The 21,647-nt window shown below is 34.3% G+C and overlaps 2 protein-coding genes and 1 long non-coding RNA gene across 7 annotated transcripts; 2 read left to right on the top strand and 1 right to left on the bottom strand.

The window, feature by feature from the left end:
• The first annotated feature begins 512 nt into the window (after positions 1–512).
• On the top strand, positions 513–8,252 carry LOC121242829 (disease resistance protein RUN1-like). Of its 5 annotated transcripts, none has more exons than XM_041140792.1 (10): positions 513–1,138; positions 3,192–4,302; positions 4,855–4,902; positions 4,939–5,211; positions 5,321–5,835; positions 5,878–5,894; positions 6,145–6,517; positions 6,743–7,192; positions 7,643–7,807; positions 7,890–8,252. In XM_041140792.1, the coding sequence occupies exons 1-7, from the start codon at positions 630–632 to the stop codon at positions 6,153–6,155; spliced, it is 2,484 nt and encodes an 827-aa protein (XP_040996726.1). In that variant the 5' UTR covers positions 513–629; the 3' UTR covers positions 6,156–6,517; positions 6,743–7,192; positions 7,643–7,807; positions 7,890–8,252. The 5 variants fall into 5 exon arrangements, with proteins under 5 accessions (XP_040996726.1, XP_040996727.1, XP_040996724.1 ...); XM_041140793.1 differs by having other exon boundaries at positions 514–1,138; positions 4,855–4,885; positions 4,940–5,211; XM_041140790.1 differs by having other exon boundaries at positions 514–1,138; positions 4,855–5,211.
• Positions 8,253–8,956: 704 nt separating this feature from the next.
• On the bottom strand, positions 8,957–15,298 carry LOC121242835. Its single transcript, XR_005935992.1, has 2 exons — positions 15,179–15,298; positions 8,957–9,084 (listed from the first exon to the last, which is right to left on the bottom strand). It is a non-coding gene; the product is annotated as an uncharacterized LOC121242835 (long non-coding RNA).
• LOC121242830 (pollen receptor-like kinase 1) lies at positions 14,582–19,037 on the top strand. Its single transcript, XM_041140795.1, has 3 exons — positions 14,582–15,604; positions 16,147–16,728; positions 18,068–19,037. Exons 1-3 carry the CDS (start codon positions 14,941–14,943, stop codon positions 18,745–18,747), a joined length of 1,926 nt encoding a protein of 641 aa, XP_040996729.1. The 5' UTR covers positions 14,582–14,940; the 3' UTR covers positions 18,748–19,037.
• The last annotated feature ends 2,610 nt before the right edge of the window (positions 19,038–21,647 follow it).

Here is a 21,647-nt window from a genome sequence, read left to right as displayed (position 1 = left end):
TATTTCGACATTTTCCAATAATATATCATGATATTTTTTTTTTTTTTGAACTGTTAAATTTATAAAAGAAATCACATAACTTATAAATTAAAATGACTTGATTTGATATACTTAAATTTTTTAAAATGAAATAAAATAAAAGAAACAAGAAAAAACCATATTAATTAATTTTTATACTTTACTATTACGAGATCTCTACCTAAACTAAACAAGAAAAAATTTTATTTTAATTTATGTAAATGATGGTATATATTTTAAAATAAAATTTTTATTTTAAAATGTCCTAATTTACACCATTAAATAGTTAAAAGCAATAACGAATTGTTGAACTCGAGAACTAGAAACAGACCCAGCACCATGAGTAAAAAAGACGTTGCTGAAGTCAATAGTATGATGGCTTCACGCTTTTTTGTAAGGATATTGGACCCCATAGTATATTTTCTTTATCAATTTCCAGATGTGGGAACAGCATCTGTGAGTAAAGTCGATTGCTGTGGGAGTAATTTCTCCTTTCTTTAACCCACTTCATCTCTATAATTATTTATTTGCCATAACTAGCATTGCTCTATAATTCGACCTCTAAATGGTAATCGCACATACGTACTGAGATCAGCAGGACTTCTAATTTCATGGCCTTTCAATCAGGAGCTTCTTCCTCTTCTTCACCCTCATCATCTCCTCCCATCCGTTCATGTAATCACGATGTATTCTTGAGCTTCAGAGGTGAAGATGTTCGCAATAACTTTATTTCCCATCTATACAAAGCTTTGGATGAAAGGGGAATCAATACTTACATTGACAATAATCTTGAAAGAGGAGAGGAGATTTCACCCGCACTTTTCAAAGCTATTGAAGAGTCAATGATTTCTATTATTGTACTCTCTAAAAACTATGCAGAATCTAGATGGTGCTTAGACGAGCTATTGAAGATTCTTGATTGCAAGGAAACAAAAAAACAAATTGTTCTACCAATTTTTTTTCAAGTAGATCCATCAGAAGTACGGCATCAAAATGGGATTTGTGGAAAATCCTTTGATAAACTTGGAGATAAGCTCAAGGATAACGCAAAGATGTTGAAATGGAAGGAAGCTTTGGAAAAAGTAGCCCATATCTCTGGTTTCTCATCAGCGAAATTCGGGTAAGCTTTGCCAATATGTACTTTCTCATGTGTATGCGTATGCTATATTTAAGATATTTATGAGATAAATTGAGATAAATATTCCAAGATCTGACATTGGGGAGAACTGGTGAAGATAAAATATCATACTTTGGAAAACAATTTGATATTTATGATTATTTTTGGCATTGAATAGTTATATGCAAAACGTAATCAAATTTTAGAAGTCTTTTGTGATTATGAGATTAAGGCTACGTTTGGATGTTGAGCTGACCTCAGTTGAGTTGAGTTGAGTTCTTTATAAATAGTAGTGAGTTGAGTAGTAGAGAGAGTTATGTAGGGCCCATCTAAACTGAGTTTAAAGTGTGTTTAGATGTTAAGATGAGTTTAGTACTTTTTATGAGAAATTGAAAAAGGTTGTGGGTCCCACTTATAAAGATATTTTAAGTTAAAAAAAGTTGTGGATTCCACGTGTAAGAAAGTTTTGAATTGAGATGAGTTTAATAATTTGAGAGTTGAGTGTTTAGATGTTAAATTCAGTTTAAAATTAGACTGAACTCAGCTGAGTTTGAGAACCAAACGCAGCCTTATATCTACTACTATTACCAAGAAGTTCCTCCTACATGCAACGCTGTATCCACTTCTTTAAACTTATACAAGGAGCTCCATCATCATGCACAATCTATCTACAATTAGTTATACTTTACATTTAAAATGACTTCTTCCAACGCATCACTAGAACTCCTCTCCTCTACTTCCACCTCCAATTCCTCTTCTTTACCCTCTCACTAATTTATGTGTATGATATGGTTTGAGAGATGGAGAGAGAACCAGACCAAAGGACCCCAACCGATACAGATTGTTGTCAATCAAGCTGTTTTTATTTTTTATTTTTTATTTTTTTTAATTTTTTTTTCCTTAATAAATATTAAATTAGTTAATATATAAGTAAAGCCCTTTTGTCCTCTTAGTGCCGACTGTTCTTTTATCAAAGCATCGACTGCAAATCTTTTCACCCACTTTCACTTGGCTTTGAGTTCTCCACCGACAGATTCTAACATTAAAAAAATATTTATATTTTAATGAAAAATATATATAAAATAAATTTATAAATTAATATAATATAACATAATTATTCAATCTTATTTGTAGTATAAATTATATCAATTTATTAGTTTAATTAATATTAATTTAATTATATCAACAACAACAACTTTTGTTTCCATATATTCTTAATTTGAAAAACAAAGAAATTTGAGATATATTACAAAATTATAACTTTACGCACCAAAATGCAGAAGCCCTCAGTTCATAAAAATTTGTGTTCATATTGATTATGTTTTTCTACGTAATAACATTTTTCAAACTCAAACTGCTGTCTTTTTTATTTTACATCATAAATTAAAAAATCTAATTTATACCATAAGTTAAATTGGTCAAGCGGCACATTCTTCATATATATATATATATATATATATATATATATATATAGTCAAATTAAATTGGAAGGAAGTAAAAGTTTATCTATACTTTAGAATGCAAATCAATACTTTTTTAAGTTTATGGTATAAATTGAAAATGGTGGTAGTTTTGTGGTGGAAAAGATTAATTTCCTATATTTTATTAACACATAAAAGTCAGGTACTGAAAAAAAGAAAATAATGCAACGATTAAGAAAAACAGGAAACAAAGATTAATGACAGCATACAATGGCTTTAAAGTTCCATTTCTTATTCATTTTTTAAGTATTGAGTTTGATAAGAGATTGGAATCCCTACGGCCTCTATTATTTCAAAGATAGTACATGTTAGTCCAATCCCTACCACCAATACAAATTTATAAGATTGCATTAATTAGTACGTACTTGACTTATGGTCAACCCATGGGAGGATTGGGATTCAGGTCGACAATTAAGGATCATATGAATATTGTTGTAACTTCTTCGTACCCCTACCAATAATGTCGACATTTATTACATGAGAATAAAATTCATATGCCTAAATCATGTCCCCATGTCTTTAAAGAAGTGGATGTCAAATTCATGATTTTTCTTTTAATCTTTTTGCATTGGTAGGAACGAATCTGAATGTATCGAGAAGATTGTTCAAGAAGTGTCAAGCAAACTACCAAATCGTACATGCTTGCATGTTGTGAATTATCCGATTGGGTTGGAGTCTCATGTAGAAGATATTAATATGCTTTTATGTATTGAGTTTATTAATGAGACACGCATGATTGGGATTTTTGGTACTGGAGGAATTGGTAAGACAACTATTGCAAAAGAGGTGTATAACTGTATTGCTGATAAGTTTGAAGGGAGTTGTTTTCTTGCCAATGTTAGAGAAAATTCAAAACCAGATAAGGGCGGTCTCGTGAAGTTGCAAAAGAAAATTCTTTCTAATATCCTAAGAGATCCAAAGGTTGAGGTCGATGATGTTGATCGAGGAATCAATATGATACAGGAGAAACTTTGCTGTAAAAAGGTTCTTTTGGTTCTTGACGATATTGATTGTTTGGACCAGTTAGAAAAACTAAGTGGAAGATCTGATTGGTTTGGATTGGGAAGTCGAATCATCATAACAACAAGAGATAAGCATATACTAGTGCAGCATGATGTTGGTAATTGGATATATCCTATGAATGAAATGGATGCTAAAGACGCTCTTAAGCTCTTTTCCTGGCATGCCTTCAAGCGTGACCAACCGGATAATGATTTCGTGGAACTCACAGAACTTGCACTGCAATATGCTGGTGGCCTTCCGCTCGCTTTGACTGTGGTAGGCTCAAATCTGCGAGGAAGAGATATACCATTTTGGAGAAGCGAATTGGAAAAGTACCAAAGAATTCCGCATAAAAAGATCTATGAAATACTCAAAATAAGTTTCGATGGATTAGATGATTTTGAGAAAAATATTTTCCTTGACATTGCATGTTTCTTCAAAGGAGACGAGAGAGAATATGTCACTAAAATACTGGACAGTTGTGGTTTCTTTGCCTATGCCGGTATAAAAAATCTCAATGATAAATGTCTCATAACTATTGATGAACATGACCGGCTGTGGATGCATGACTTACTAGAAGATATGGGTAAAGAAATTGTTCGACAAGAATCACCCAAAGAACCTGGCAAGCGGAGTAGATTATGGTTTTATAAAGATGTTTTTGAAGTACTTGAAAAAAATAAGGTAAGATCATTTGCCCTGGAAATATAATTCTACTTCCGAGTTCTTTTTTTGTTTTTTCAATTGAAGCTATTATTAAATTAAAAGAAATGGATCCAGAAATACATATAAATTATTATATAGACACATACGTACCCTCTACATGAAATATTTTCTCAATGTTGTAAATAACATAATTTTAAAGAAGAAGTACAAATAAAATCATCAAAGCCAATCCATTTTTCCCCATTTTTCTAAAAAGGCAAAATGCTATGATTATTTGACCCTGTTTTAGTATTTTAAACTGAGTAATCCGTATTAAAAGGAAGAAGTATACATGACTTTGACATTTGAAATCTAAATTAGAAACACCATATGAAGAAAGATGAGGCTTATGTTTGTTATTTACTTCTTAATAAATGAAATAGTGATGTACACACGTATTGTAAATATATATATATATAATCTTAGCTTGTTAAACTTATATATAGTTCATGAACACTTACGCAATTAGTGTTAAATTATAGGGATTTTATCTTTGATTTTTGATAGAACACTTGTGCATTCTCACATTAGGGAACAGAGCAAATTGAAGGCATATTGATAAATCTAAATCAGCTTTGGGAGGACAAAGACATTTTGGAGGACGACTATATGATAAATCTGCCTTGGGATGACAACAACATGATATGTTTGGGTTCTGAGGTGTTCGCAAAAATGGAAAGACTCAGAATATTAATAGTTAAAATGGACGGTGAAATTTATCTCTCTATTAAGTCAGGATTGAATTATCTCTCTAATGAGTTAAGAGTTCTTGATTGGCCTGAGTGCTCTTTGGAGCTTTTGCCATCTTCTTTTCATGGAGAGAAACTCATCGTTTTCAATATCGGAGGAGGCAATATTAGAGATTTAGGCACAAGATTGCAATCTAGGGTAAGTATTTTTATTTTCCATATCATGTCAATCTGTCTTACTTTAAAGGTATGCTGCAAATTTCCTTTAATTGTTAATATATTTCCTTTATTTTCTTCTTTTTAAACAGAACTTAACAAGTATAGATCTCAGTGACAGTGAATACTTGACAAATATATTGGATCTTTCACGTTGCTCAAATCTAGAAAAGTTGATTCTTCGTAGATGTGAAAGTTTAGTTGAGATTCACGATTCTGTTGGATTTTTGAATAAGCTTGTTGAATTGGATTTTACTTATTGTTCCAGCCTAAAGAAGTTGCCAAGAAGCTTCAAGTTGAGATCTCTAAAATTACTTGACTTTAAAGGTTGTACAAGCCTTGAATACTTCCCTGAAATTAAATGTGAAATGGAACATTTGAAATGTGTCTGGTTAGAAAGCACTGTAATACAAGAGCTACCTTCATCCATTACATACCTCATTGGGCTCGAGGAGTTATATTTGGAAGGGTGCAAAAGTCTTGTGCGTCTTCCAATAAACATTTTTCAGTTGAAACGTCTAAAGAATGTTTCCGTCCAAAATTGTCCAAATTTTGAATATTTTGGTAAGGAAGTGGGGCATAATGGACAATCCATGCCATGTACACAAGAAAATGAAATTTCAGCGAATATGGAATTTCTCCCATTGCCACCTCCAAAATCAAATAATCTATCTCGGACATATAATTTCTCATCTAGTTTGAGGACTTTAAATCTATGTGGTAATGGTATTGTTAGCCTTCCTCCATGCATCGAAGCATTTGTTGGATTGTCTAAACTTGATTTGACATACTGCAAGCAACTTGAGGAAATTCTACACCTTCCACCAAATATAGAAGAGGTAGATGCCGGAGGATGTTCCAGTTTAAAGAATTTCTTACCAGAATCAAATAATTTATCTCGGACAGATAATTTCTCATCCAGTTTGAGGACTTTAAATCTATGGGGTAGTGGTATTGTTAGCCTTTCTCCATGCATCGAAGGATTTGTTGGATTGTCTAAACTTGATTTGAGATTCTGCAGGCAACTTGAAGAAATTTTACACCTTCCACCAAATATAGAAGAGGTAAATGCCAGAGGATGTTTCAGCCTAAAGAATTTCTTACCAGAATCAAATAATTTATCTCGGACATATAATTTCTCATCTAGTTTGAGGACTTTAAATCTACGTGGTAGTGATATTGTTAGTCTTCCTCCATGCATCGAAGGATTTGTTGGATTGTCTAAACTTAATTTGACAGACTGCAAGCAACTTGAAGAAATTATACACCTTCCACCGAATATAGAAGAGGTAGATGCCGAAGGATGTTCCAGCCTAAAGAATTTTTTACAACAATCAAATAATTTATCTCGAACATATAATTTCTCATCCAGTTTGAGGACTTTAAATCTATGTGATAGTGGTATTATTAGCCTTCCTCCATGCATCGAAGGATTTGTTAGATTGTCTAAACTTGATTTGACAGACTGCAAGCAACTTGAAGAAATTCTACGCTTTCCACCAAATATAAAAAAGGTAGATGCCGGAGGATGTTCCAGCCTAAAGAATTTCTTACCAGAATCAAATAATTTATCTTGGACAGATAATCTCTCATCCAGTTTGAGGACTTTAACTCTATGGGGTAGTGGTATTGTTAGCCTTCCTCCATGCATCGAAGGATTTGTTGGATTGTCTAAACTTGATTTGACAGATTGCAAGCAACTTGAAGAAATTCTATGCCTTCCACCAAATATAGAAGAGGTAGATGCCGGAGGATGTTCCAGCCTAAAGAATTTCTTACCAGAATCAAATAATTTATCTCGGACAGATAATTTCTTATCCAGTTTGAGGATTTTAAATCTATCGGGTAGTGGTATTGTTAGCCTTTCTCCATGCATCGAAGGATTTGTTGGATTGTCTAAACTTGATTTGACAGATTGCAAGCAACTTGAAGAAATTCTATGCCTTCCACCAAATATAGAAAAGGTAGATGTCGGAGGATGTTCCAGCCTAAAGAATTTCTTACCAGAATCAAATAATTTATCTCGGACAGATAATTTCTTATCCAGTTTGAGGATTTTAAATCTATCGGGTAGTGGTATTGTTAGCCTTTCTCCATGCATCGAAGGATTTGTTGGATTGTTTAACCTTGATTTGACAGATTGCAAGCAACTTGAAGAAATTCTATGCCTTCCACCAAATATAGAAGAGGTAGATGTCAGAGGATGTTCCAGCCTAAAGAATTTCTTACCAGAATCAAATAATTTATCTCGGATATATAATTTCTCATCCAGTTTGATGATTTTAAATCTATGTGGTAGTGGTATTGTTAGCCTTCCTCCATGCATCGAAGGATTTGTTAGATTGTTTGAACTTCATTTGACAGACTGCAAGCAACTTGAAGAAATTCTACACATTCCACCAAATATAAACAAGGTAGATGTTAGAGGATGCGTGTTATTGGAACGCTTTCCTCATGTATCAACAAAATCTTCATTTGGTACACCCGACTTAAAATGGTTAAGATGGATTGACTTATCGGAATGCAATAAAGTGGAAGTGGATGTAGGGAATCATGCACCAGATCGATCATTGGTTCAGGTATACATGTCTCATCTATTTGTTCTCTAATTTCTTTTCGTTTTGTATTTGTTTTTTAACATATACTTGGTTTAATATGCAGGAACGTTTTCGGTGGAAAGATTCAAGTAGGATTATATATCCAGAAAGTAGGATTCCAGAGTGGTTCAAGTATTGCAAGGAGACCACTTCATATAGTAATTCTATTGAAATAGAAATTGATCATAATGCGTTCGAGCATCAGATCGTGGCATTAGGTTTGTGTTTTGTTGTGGGACCTCTTCCGCTGGGATTTGAAACTTTTACTACCTCAATAGACGGCCAGTTGTGGGACCCATATCGTGATTGTTTGTGGCCTTCAATGGACCCACATCGTGTATGTCTAAAATACATAGCTGGAAATTCTATTGATGAGATGGTGTTGAGAAGTTACAGGAAGGGGAACAATATGAAGTTTACATTTGGAAGTAGTTCAAAGAAAACAATCATCAAAAGTGTTGGAGTCCATCTAATATACGGGAATGACAATTTCATTAATCCTATTCAACTTTCAAAGAGAAAACTTCAACCCATGTGGTTTAAAATCTTTAGATGATGAATGGTTGGAGTACTCTGTTCTATAACCTTTCCAGCTAAAAGGGAAAAGTCTATCCTAATGAAGGAATTGAAGTTCAGAAAGGAATCGAAGTTGCGGGAAAAAACTGTAACGGTAATAGACTTGCAGTGCCTATATTTACATTTTGAGAAATTTTTATTCTTCTTTAGTTTTGTTTTAAATACTGCTTTGATGTTTATTTACATTCATATTTTAGAATTTAATTTCATGAACAAGCCTAGCTAAATTTTCAACTAAGGTTGAGAATGAAACCTCCTTGAAGATTAATAATATTATTTTTGAGATTGATTTTTACCAATTATTGATGCTTTCAACGATTTATTATTCTTGCTTCATATCAATTGAGAGGGATAAAATTCTTGACATGAGTTCAATCATTTTTTTATCATGATTTAGAATAATCTTAATCAGCTGATAGCTTGATTCATAATTTTGTTAAAAATAAGAACTATTGAAATAGAAATTGAACAGAAGTTTACTAAATTAAATAAAGCATTATCACAATTATGTAGTGTTAATTCTTATATTTTTATTTGTCTTGAAATATTTATTTGTCTTACTTGAATTTGAACTTTATCTTAATGAAGCAATTGAAGTTTAGAAAGGAATCAAAGTTGCGGAAGGAATCAAAGTTGGGAAAGAACTGTAACCATAACAGACTTTAACGGTAACAGACTTGTAGCTTTTACATTTTGAGAGCAGTGGAATTTTTATTTTTCTTTAGTTTCATTTTAAATATTGCTTTGGTATTTATTTACATTCATTTTCTAGAATTTATTTTCATGAATATGCCTAGCTAAATTTTCAACTAAGGTTAAGGATGAAACCTCATTAAAGATTAGTAATATTATTTATGAGATTTATTCTTTCTCCAGTTATTGATGCGTTCAACATTTTATTGTTATTGCTTCATATCAATTGAAAGGGATAAAATTCTTGATATAAATTCAATCATATTTTTCTCATGATCTAGAATAGTATAATCAGTTGAGAGACTGATTCATAATTTTGTTAAAAATTACCACTCTTGGTTTTCTCCTCGGGTTTGATAAAAGTCCTCTTAGGTAAGTGCCCTTAATCACTTCTAAAGTGATATTTGGTTGAGCTATTATGGTGTCGATGATCTAGAACAGTAAAGGGATGAAAAAGATAAATGTTTGAAGAAGGCTGATTGGTATTCCTAATGTACTTCCAACGATGAAGATAGGCTGATTTTCCTTTAAAGAAGCATGATTATGTCATATTACTTGGCGTCATGAGGCATGAGTGCTCAGGGCATGTTTTAAAGTATTGCATGCATATTAATCAATACGTATATATATACACCAGGAATATTGAAACAAAGGCCTCAAAGAATATGTTTTTAGACCAAGACCAGATCTGTAAAGGGAGACTTAAGTGCCTTGAAAACTATGTTTTACAGACCTAATGACCATAAGAAGGGTAAGTTGAACAAGGTTAGACTCGCAGTGTACACATAAAAGGAATTATAATTTTCCAGGATTCTTTCTGAGCTAACCAAATATGATATCTATTGGACATGATTTCTTACCCCTTTTTCGCCTTTTCAGCTTTCTATGAGACTATCATGACCTCTTCCCATATTGGAAAGGATGCTGGATGAATTGTTATACTAGGCATTATAATGACCAAATTTATGTGTGGAGGGAAGAAAGGTAATGTGCGTGGAGCTGGTTTTCATAACATTTGTGTTGTTTTTTTTCTTTTTCTGCATACTGTAATTGTCGATCTTCTTGGGCTATATTTGTCAAAATACAGGGTAATTGCTGAAAGTTTCTGGTTTGAGAAATGACACAAATCAAAGGTCCTAAAGCTCTGGATTGGATTATTATCATACTTTTGTACTGTTTCATTCCAAAAGATTGGATTTATTGTCAAGAACAACAGGCATGATCTAGATTGTTAAATGGGTTCTGCCCTTGAAGATCTGTCGGGTAGGAAATCCTACATATTTATTTATTTTTATTTTTATTATGAATTTATTTTTCTAATTCTTGTGTTGTTAGAATATGTGTACAATGGATGAATCGGTTAGTTATTAGTGCTTGCTAGATATGTTCTAACTATAACAAGACTTGTAATTTGTTAGTAACAAGGCCTTTTTTTTTTTAAAGAAATAAAGTCATGATGAGTTTCCTAGATGCCAGTTAAAAGGCCTTCCAAATTAGTGTATAAATTTTATTCATGATGTCCCATATTTTCCAAAAAAAAAAAAAATGTAGAAATTTTAACTAAGACTTATATTTGTGTGCTGTGAAAGTTGTTGGTCATGGTTTTTCATTTGCTGTTGCTACAGCTTATCTGATTGCATCAAAGAGTTTACATGCTTACTGTACCATAGCTGAAAAGTTGTTTTTTGGCTTTTAGTTTTGTCAAAAAAAAATAGAGGGAGGGAGAGGAATCAATTTGATAAAAGAAAGACTTTGCCGCAAAAAGATTCTTTTAGTTCTTGATGATGTCGATTAGCCAGACCAATTGGAAAAATTATGAGAAAGATGTGATTGGTTTGGTTTAGGAAGTTGAATCATCATAACAACAAGGGATAAACATCTACTAGCTATGCATGATATATATTTGACATATAACATGATATGTCACTAAAATACTGGATAGTTGTGGCTTCTTTCCAAATGCTGGTATTGAAAAGCTTATCGACAAATGCCTCATAATTTTTTGTAAGTATGACAGATTGGCCATGCATGACTTCTTGCAAGATATGGGTAGAAAGTTGTTCGACAAGAGTCACCAAGAGAGCCTGGCAGACTTAGTAGGTTATGGTTTCATGAAGACGTTCGTTATGTACTTGAAGAAAATACTGTAAGATTCACTATAAAATGTGCTTTAATTTTTAATTTGTCTTTTTTTTTCTTTTTTTTTTACTAATGAACCTGTTAGGGGTTTTGCTTTAGAAGAAAATGGAATTAGAAATACAAAGGGACACAGAAATATTAGCCTTATTAAACTGTCGATCTGAAGTAGTGTAAATAAAGATAGATGAATGAAGTTTAAGTTTCTTCGTTATAAATTTTTACAAAGTGAAATAGCGATGTATACATATGTGTGTTCTGATAAGACAAAATACATAATTTTTTGCAATTGTTGAACTATGTAGAACTTCATTCTTTGCTCTTGCTTGGGAACAAAATTTCTTTTCTACTTTGAAAGAATTAGATCTATCGAGTAGTGATATTGTTAGTCTTCCCACATCCATCAAAAGAGCTAATGGATTAAAACAACTTAGGTTGGAAGATTGCAAGCAACTTAAAAAGAAATTCTAGAGCTTCCACCCAATATAGAAGAGGTGTATGCTAATGGATGCATCTCATAGGAAAGGTTTCCCGAAGTATCAAGAAAGTTTCAATTCAATACTTGCAACTAAAGGGCACTTCGATGATTGAATTGTTCAGATGCTATAAAATGTTTGTGAATATACGGATTCATGTGGCAAATCCTTTATTAGATGATGTATCTCTTTCGCCCTCACCCCCCCACCCCCCTCTCAGTGTCTCTGATGTTTCTTTCTTTTCTTTTTTTCCTTTCCTTTTATGTGACATGTTTGAAACATAATTGTTTAACAGGGACATCTTAATGACTATTTTGGCGGCATTATACTTCGAATCTAACTATTATCCACAACAGAAGAGGCGTTCTACAACCTTGGATATCAAAAATTTGAACTTAGAGGATACTCACGTGAGTCCCTACTAAACTAATCAAATCACTCATACCATTGATCAACCTACCATCCTTTCTTCATTCTTCACCCAAATGCTTGTTTTGTTCTAGATTTACTTTCAAATCTCACTCCTAACACTAAAACACACTTGCTAATTTTCATCATTGAGGAACCTGCAATTCTTATTATGTTCCAAAGTTAACAACTCAAGATGGGGGTCGTTAGGACTATATGCAACCATACTTGTGTTGGCAGATTTCCTATACCAGAAACTAATAGCTCAGGTTTAAGTCATGAGTCTAAGTGATTCATGTGTCGCGTGTTAATCTCAGTCGTTTACCAACGATGACTTAGAAACCAAGTGTTTTTCTCTTGAGAATAATCTTCAAATCCTAGGGGAAATCCAATCTCCACTCTTCACAGTTTTACAGGACACGTTTAAACTCAAAATATACTGAGAAATGTTTTCTCGAAATAAAGCACTCTTGTTAGGGTTATTGATTCCTCTATTCACGTATGCATATATGTTTGTGAGCAAGTTTTAGGTTACTTAGGATAAAAGTTTAATTTGTCAATCTTTCTTGGGATTGCACATCATGCCACCATTTGCTCAGAATCAGACTACTTGGTCTTAGCCAACTTCACATGAGGCGGGTGAAAGCTCATCTAGACAGGTGGCACGACCTTCCTGGATGGAAACTCTGTTATCGGAGATGGATTGTAGGATGGATGCACATGTTGGTCCAATGAGGAGACAACTCGAAGATATTGCATCTAGACTCAAGTACACAGAGATTCAACTCTAAGATCTACAGAGTGCCTACAAGGAAAATGTACCATGACCAGCAGAGGATTGATCCTACAGGGCTTGATTCACATTCTATTTCTACCTGCTAACTTTTCATTATGTTTGTATTGTACGGTACTCCTTTTGAGCATGTTATTTCAGCATGTTTTTGTGTCTGTTATGGAGCTATTATGGAGCCTTGATTCACTTCTAGTGATATTTGGTCGAGCTATTATGGAGTTGATGATCTAGAACAGTTAAAGGGATGAAAAAATAAATGTTTGAAGAAGGCTGATTGGTATGCTTAATATACTTCCAAGATTGAAGACAGATTGATTTTCCCTTAAAGAATATTGATATTTGAAACAGGTTCAAAGGCCTCAAAGAATATGCTTTTAGACCAAGACCAGATCCGTAAAGGGAGATTTAAGTGCCTTGAAAACTATGTCTTACAGACCTAATGACCTTAAGAAGGGTAAGTTGAATAACGTTAGAATTGTACAGCATAACGTAAAACGAATTACAATTTTCTAGGATTATTTTCGAGTTAACCAGATAGGATATGTATTGGACCTGATTTCTTATCCATTTTTCACCTTTTCAGCTTTCTATGAGACTATGATGACCACTTCCCATATTGGAAAGGATGCTGGATGAATTGTTATACTAGGCATTAGAATGTTACCATTAGAAGGCTGAATGCTTTGGATAATGTCATTTTATAAACTTTCCAAACTCCAAACTGAATTGCTCAGGACTTAAGAGAATTAAACAGATTGTATAGGTTTGGCAAGTGTGTTTTCTTCTTACTCACACACAAGGGAATTGCATTTAATGACAGAGGAATTGGATACTCCATAAGTTTGTTCCACGTTTTGGCTTGGACTTGATTGCTACACCAAATTTAGATGTTGCTAGCACCGCTGTATTTTTCTAGGGTCATAAGGAGGGAATAAAGGTTATCTGTGTGGAGCTTTTTTTCTTAACATGTGCGGCAAACGCATGAATTGAGATGAACTTAATTTCTGTGCAAATTAAGGGAATCTAAAATGTTGTTGATTTTTTTTTTCATCGTACTGTAATTGTTGACCTTCTAGGGCTGTATTTGTCAAAATACAGGGTAATTGCTAAAAGTTTCTGGTTTGAGAAATGATACAAATCAAAGGTCCTAAAGCTCTAGATGAGATTATTATCATATATTTGTATGCGTCTCCAAATTAGAATGAACTCTTGAGGAAATAATAATTCCTGTCATGAAAACATTCCAACTCCTTAAACTCCAGCAAATCTGCCCCTCCCTGTCTTGTTGATGTAGGATGTGCAGAAATTCAAGATGAGTTGCTTAGATACCAGTTTTTTCTTTTCTTTTCTTTTCTTCTTTTTTTTTTTTTTTTTTCCCGAGAAATAAAGTCATTGTACATGGAATAAAGTCATGATGAGCTGCTTAGATACCATTTTTTTTTTGTGTGGTGATAATACCAGTTAAAAGGCCTTCCAAATTAGTGAATAAATTTTATTCATGAAGTCCCATTTTTTCAAAAAAAAAAAAAAATTGAAAATTTAATCAAGACCAACATTTGAGTGCTGTAAAAGTTTATGGTCATGGTTATTCAGCTTGCTCTTGCTTGCTACAGCTTATCTGTTTGCTACAAAAGCTCTTACGTACTTTCTGTACCATAACTGGGATCGCTTCTCACTTAGCTGGAAAGCAAAAATTAAAGTGATTCTCAAGGATTTTCTTTCAAATTTGAAGGTCAGCCGGATATATAGTTCTCATCCAATGCATACATGTACATCTCATGCAAATAAAGACTTTGTCAACCTCTAAACCCATTTCCTCTGTCCCCTAACAGCCTCGCAATCTCCTATTCTTAGCACCCCCCTTTGTTTCTCCCTGTCTTCCTCTCTCAGTCTCTCTCTCTCTCTCATGTCATCAACCTTTCCACCATTCTTCCAGGCCTTCCTCACCCTTCTATAGCACCCATTCTCATTGCAGCAACCCGCTCTAAGGGCGTGCATGCCGCCCCGGGCTAAGGTGAGTGCTATCCTACGAAATGGCGGCACGTAAGGATACGCCGTCGTTGCATGCTACATTTTACATGTTTTTGCATGTCATATTTGTGGTTTCTTCTTCTGAGGCATCAGAATCAGAAACCCTCCTAAAGTTCAAGGCCTCCCTTCAACCCAATGACGCATTAATCAGCTGGAATGGCTCAACAACGCCATGTTCTGAGCATAATGTAAATTGGGTTGGTGTTCATTGTGGGAAAGGAAAAGTTAAGGGCTTACGACTCGAGAATATGGGACTAAATGGTTCCATTGATGTGGACTTGCTCGCGTTACTGTCTAATTTGAGAACTATAAGCTTTATGAAGAACAACTTTGATGGTCCATTGCCAGATTTAAAGAAACTCAGTGCATTAAGGTCTGTGTATTTATCAAACAACAATTTTTCTGGGGAGATTCCTTATGATGCTTTTTCGGGTATGTTAAGGTTGAAGAGAGTGCATTTGGCGCATAATCAGTTTGCTGGTAGTATTCCTACATCATTGATAAATTTGCCAAAGCTTTTGGAGTTAAGGCTTGAGGATAACCATTTTGATGGTCAGATACCAGATTTTCAACAGAAGTCATTGAATTATTTTAATGTATCGGGCAATGAATTGGAGGGTCCAATTCCAAATAGCCTTAGTGGGATGGATGCAAGCTCCTTCTCAGGTGAGTCAACTTTTTATGAGATCATCTGTGTATATATATCTATATATATAATGCGTCATGTGCATGTACATGTATATGTACTTACACAAACGTGTTTCTTCAGTTGTTGTATTTATTCTTCACAGAGTTATCAGAAAATGGCTGCTTCTAACAAAATCTAAGGTACAAAGTAATAGTTACAAATCTGCAGTCTTATGTTTTGAACTAAAATATTGATTAAGCCTATAAGTGATCTATTGGATTCTATATTGTTATGGTAATTAAAATAGAGAGTACTGTTTCCTATAAGATTAATTGTTAGATCTATATCTATATACTCGAAACTTTTCAATTGAATATATGTCTGAACATATATATATGATCATCTCAGGGCTTCATTGACATCTAGCACTTTCCACTCAAACATTGATTAGCCAACTTAAGCCTCCAAAGAACTGAAAACCCACATGAAACAATGCCTAAAGCCCACATATGCATATATATACAAAGGTAAATATGTGTGAAAACATTCAGGCAGTGATGTTTTGTCCTATCAATGGCAGGAAATTTAGAGCTATGTGGAAAGCCTATGGGTAATTGTGACGAAGGCTCAATTCCAAGTATCCTAGTGATTGTTATACTTGCAACGATGGCAACAGTCGGCATAGGTATAGTGGTCTTCATCAACCACAAGAGGCAACCATCTTTATTGGCAAAGGCTCCAGTACAGCCATCAAACTTGCAAAAGAAATCAGGCATAAAGGAATCGAACGAATCAGGGAAAGACTCAACAAACCGCAGTGGAAATACCAAGAAGGTTGAGGGTGTGAAGCTGACCTTTGTCAGGGAAGATAGGGAGAAGTTTGATATGCAGGAATTGCTTAAAGCCTCAGCTGAGATATTGGGCAGTGGATCCTTTGGGTCTTCTTACAAGGCTGCCTTGCACAATGGACAGGTGATGGTTGTGAAGCGGTTCAAACAAATGAATAATTTGGGGAAAGAGGAGTTTCAAGAGCATATGAGCAAGCTAGGGAGGTTGAGACACCCGAATCTGCTTCCTCTGGTGGCTTACTACTATAGGAAGGAAGAGAAGCTCTTGGCATTTGACTTTGTGCAGAAGGCCAGCTTGGCCGTTCATCTACATGGTACTGATCTCCTCTCTAAAATATGTTTGCTCACATGTGCTTGTACATTAGTTCATGAATTGGTAGGCCCTCTGTATATGTTTCTTTATAAACATAGCATTTTTGTCATGCATGTATACATACATACATACATACATACATACATATAATATCCGCCTCTGTTGTGTAATCACTTTCAATGTGTTCACTGATATCATTTCAATGCAAAGAAGCAGAATCACATTGTCCAATTATACGAATAGTCCTTCTAATTAGAGCATTCACATCCGATTCCCTAAATTTTTCCTTAAATTTTAGCTAAAAATGACACTTCCTATAATTTTATCCTAAATTTTACTCATTTTTAAAAAACATTCTACATCACATTCCCTATCCTTTCTCTATTCTATTAAAATAATATTATTCTATTCTTTCTTTATTATTTTTTTCTCACTTCTATTTACAAACTTAACTATTTAATATTTTTTGTTATGTTTTGAACTATTACTATAGTGAAGATTATAAGAACAAAAATTTAAATTATTTTTTTACGTGTTTGATAATATTTTCAAAATTATTATTTTTATATTTTCGTAATTATTTAAAACATTTTTAAAATTATTATTTAAAATTATAATATATATGAGTATAAGAGAAAATGTAATTGATTAGAAGAAGAATGTATTTTATTTATTAGAATAAAATATTAATAAAAGATTATTTAGGGGATGAATAGTAGTTTCCTATATTTAGGGAGCCACTGTTCATCTCCTAAATCAAAATCCTAAAATAGGGAACGGGATGAGAGGGAGTTTTTGAGTTTTTCTCTAAATTCTTCCCTATAATTTAGAGATAACAGTGATATAGGGATGCGGATGGGGATGCTCTAAGCCAGTTTGGAAGGAAAACTCTGTCATTCTTCAATTTACTGTTTATAATTATAAAGCAATACTCAATCTGGTTGAACGAGTCTGCAATTTCTTTTTTCTTGTTCGTCCTTTAAGGTAGTAGCATTTAGTTGTCGTCCCCCAACTCCGATATATATTATTTGACACACGTATTTCACTTATTACCTTCCAATTTAATTTTATTTGACGGCTCATTCATTATCTAAGCATGATGACATTTTCAATAATTCATTATAAAGTCCATAATTTCACTTTTTCTAAATACTAATCTCATGTATACTCAAAATGACTATTTGAATTTAGTACATAACTCTCTCTTGTTATAAATGCAATATATCATGCATGATCATGATCAATATTTTACAATTAATAGCACTACTCCTGAAAATAATATTCACAGAATGTTGAACTTCCTAATAATTTGTTGCATGTCGTTGACATCCTTTCATCAGTTCATGAAGCTCTAGGTCAACCAAGCCTTGATTGGCCAACCCGGTTAAAGATTGTCAAAGGCATAGCCAAGAGTCTTCAATATATGTACAATGAGCTGCCTAACCTAATTGCCCCACACGGCCACCTCAAGTCCTCGAATGTTCTTCTCAATGAATCCTTTGACCCCCTTCTCACTGACTATGGCTTGATCCCCCTGATCAACCAAGAAGATGCTCGAGACATCATGGTCGTTTACAAGTCCCCGGAGTACTTGCAACAAGGTAGGATAACAAAGAAGACTGATGTATGGAGTTTTGGATTACTGATACTAGAGATTTTAACCGGAAAATTCCCAGCAAGCATTCTACAGCAAGGCAAGGGAAAAGAAGAGGATTTGTCAGTCACTTGGGTGAATTCGGTTGTTCCGGAAGAATGGACGAATGAGGTGTTTGACAAGGAGATGGGTGCAACTAGGATTAGTGAAGGGGAGATGCACAAGCTTTTGAAGATTGGGTTGGCTTGTTGTGAAAGAAATGTGGAGAAGAGATGGGATTTGAATGAGGTTGTTGAGAAGATTGAAGAGTTAGTAGAAAGGGAAGATACGGAGGAAGAAATATTCTATACTTCGTATGCTAGTACTGAGGCAGGGTCTACAAGAGAACTTGCTGCTGACTTTCAATTGTCAATGCATGATGAATGATTCATTGCGCCAAATCATTGGTCTCTTGTGACTGGATCTGCATTCCTCGGAATGGCTTTTAAGGATTTTGAAGTGGAAATTTGTCGGGGGGCTAGAGAGAGATCTTCTAATTTATGACATTGTAACTTCAATCAATATGCAGCTATATATATCATGCGTTTGATGCAAAATTGGAAGGCTTGCCTTCTATTTCTCTCGATACTGGCATTTTCACTTTATAGTACTATTTGCATCTCCCTCTTTCAATGTATAACTTGTATGCGTATTTCCACAAGTATTAATGACTCATTTATATGATATGTTATATGACAATGACCGCCGCCACTGCAACCGCCACCACCACCACCATCATAACAACCACATCACGATTATCTATATGAGAGGGCCGGGATATATGCCATGTGCATTGAGTGTTACTGCAACATAAACCGCATTTAGCCAAGAATGCTTATGGTGGCTAAAACCATGCCTTCCGTGTACAAAAGTAGTTTGCCACAAAAACCTTGTGTGGGATCTCCGTGGCATAAAAGTCACCGCAAAAAATAGTATTTATCACAATAAATAAATCTTGTCGCAACAATAGCTCAATGCCCACCAGTATGCCCGCGGCAGAAGCCTACTATGTTTGTGGCAAAAAAAACTGAACATTTGAATTATCTTGTCGGCATTAGTGCAGTCAGTCGCCACAAGATCTTGGTGTCGATATTAGTATTGCCCACCAATATTAATTGTATGAAAATATTTTTTGCTACCAGATTCATGTGTGGCCAAATCTGTTGAGTTTTCTTTTCCTACCAACACAACTGTCTGTAATAATTTATTCTCATGAGATAGACGGCCGCAAAAAGTAGTTTCCTAGAAACTAAATCAATCAATTGTCCACTAAATCATTTCGTATTAAAAACTTAATATCCACAATACGATCATGTAGCTAAAAGGGAAGAAAGAGGATTTACTACACTGGCAGGCTGACAAGTATAACCTGCTAGTGTAGTACAATAATATATATGCAAATTCAAATTCATCAAGTTATAAAACATAGTGCAAAAGACACCCACAACACCTTATAACATAATTACTTGAAATATTTTAAACATTCCAATATGTCTCAGTGTTCATAGTAGGGCATATGAATAGTATTACATCAAGATGCATTACACATGTTGTTTCTACAGTACCCATCCAGATTTGCTGCGTGAGAATGATGAAAGGGTCGGCAGTATAGATATAGGCTAGCACTCTTCGTCAGTTGACAACACATACAGCTGCAGTAAGGATAGCTAGATACAACACCAAGCTCGATGTCACATGCATATAGCTTCATTGTGTGAAGTGAAACCAGAAAGTAGATGCATGGAGTAGCACCAACGTAAGACAAAATAGGTTCTTCCCCATATTTTTAGGGCTGATAGAGCTCACCTAAACAAGCATTACCACAAGGAGGTGAGCCAAGTAGGTTTAACATATTCCAACATAGTAGTTGCCCATTTGACAACTAAATAGAAATAAAATAATCTGGATTGAAAACACATAAGTTCCATACATTTTTTTTATTACCCAAAACATTGCACACTAATAGCCAGTGGATCACAAACTCAATATATATAGCAATGGACGCCAACAAAGGTAACAATTCTAAGAACCAAAAAATTTATGTGTTAACAGCAAACTATTATAGTTAAAGGAAGGTTCATTACAAACACACGAGGACTTATGGCCATAATTATAACATACCCGTAAGTCCTCCATCTGTCCCGTTTGATTTACCACATAGCAACAGCTGAGACATTTTATATACACCTTTACCTATCCTTATCAATGATTTTATTTTATATAATCATAAGCATATTCCAAAATCAGACTTTAGCCTTAATATGCACTGTCAACACAATTTACAAACATACCATATACTCCTATGGAATATCCACAAACTTGTCCTCTGGAAATGGCTATATATATTATAAACAAACACATATAAGAAACACAACATCCAGTTCTGACAACTTCACTCATAAGCAAACATCAACTAAAGAAACAGTGTTTATATAAGTATCTAAGAAAGAGACTGGTAACTTACTCCTATCTAGGAATATAATTCACTTCTGTTGAAGCATGTCTATTTCTTCCCCATTGTGACGATGCATTGAACCTCCAGATGAAGCCCAATTTCTGTGAAGATGGAACCTTGTGTAAGCAGCTTTCTCACATGCTCGATGCTGTATCCCTGCAACAACCATAGTTTCAGGTTATTCACCCCCCTAACTCAGCTGATGAATTAAATAAGTGCTACAAACCAGCTTTCTCATTGTATAGGAGAATATACAATGAGAAAGACAATTAACCATTACATGAACTATACCAGCACCAAACTTTTCAATCTACTTCCCTAAGGTTACCAACTTATATATTCCCAACACAAAATAATTGCATATAACCACCTGCCCAGATATTTTCCCTAACATCCCCAATACAATCCTTTGTGCACATCAAAAGATTAGCATGTCACACACTGACATTTCCTATGTGAGGAATACCAAAACACAAAAATCAAAACATTTCCCTTCACAAAAAACCAGTTTACATTAGAGATGCCTAAACCTCTCCCTGAGTCTCTTCTTGAGACTCCCTACTTCCCCCCAACTGAGATAATATCATGTTCAGAAAATGCTTTTCGCAGAGCATCCATATCACCCACAGTGACTCCAGTTGAGCCTTATAATCTCTGCGCAACTCTTGTTCCTTTCATTCTCCTTGGCCATACAGACAAATGCCTTGTTCTTTTGCAGCAAAGGAGATGGGTCAAGAATCACTGAGTGTCCCAGCCCTTGTGCATATCCCGATTTGAAACCTACAACCTCTTTGAAAATAAAGGCAGCACCCTCATTAACGTTTTCATTCGT

The sequence above is a fragment of the Juglans microcarpa x Juglans regia genome, chromosome 8D, assembly GCF_004785595.1.
Source record: "Juglans microcarpa x Juglans regia isolate MS1-56 chromosome 8D, Jm3101_v1.0, whole genome shotgun sequence".
NCBI classification, from domain to species: domain Eukaryota; kingdom Viridiplantae; phylum Streptophyta; class Magnoliopsida; order Fagales; family Juglandaceae; genus Juglans; species Juglans microcarpa x Juglans regia.
The sequence above is the reverse complement of the archived record's forward strand: the minus strand, read 5'-3'. Positions and strand labels throughout refer to the sequence as shown.

Bases quoted from the DNA above. Each gene is read 5' to 3' on its own strand.
- LOC121242829 (XM_041140791.1), top strand. From the start codon at position 630: ATGGCCTTTCAATCAGGAGCTTCTTCCTCTTCTTCACCCTCATCATCT. The intron at 1,139-3,191 runs GTAAGCTTTGCC...TTGCATTGGTAG, and splicing joins TTCTCATCAGCGAAATTCGG to GAACGAATCTGAATGTATCG. The intron at 4,303-4,854 runs GTAAGATCATTT...TTCTCACATTAG, and splicing joins AAGTACTTGAAAAAAATAAG to GGAACAGAGCAAATTGAAGG.
- LOC121242830 (XM_041140795.1), top strand. From the start codon at position 14,941: ATGGCGGCACGTAAGGATACGCCGTCGTTGCATGCTACATTTTACATG. The intron at 15,605-16,146 runs GTGAGTCAACTT...TATCAATGGCAG, and splicing joins GGATGCAAGCTCCTTCTCAG to GAAATTTAGAGCTATGTGGA. The intron at 16,729-18,067 runs GTACTGATCTCC...TCCTTTCATCAG, and splicing joins CTTGGCCGTTCATCTACATG to TTCATGAAGCTCTAGGTCAA.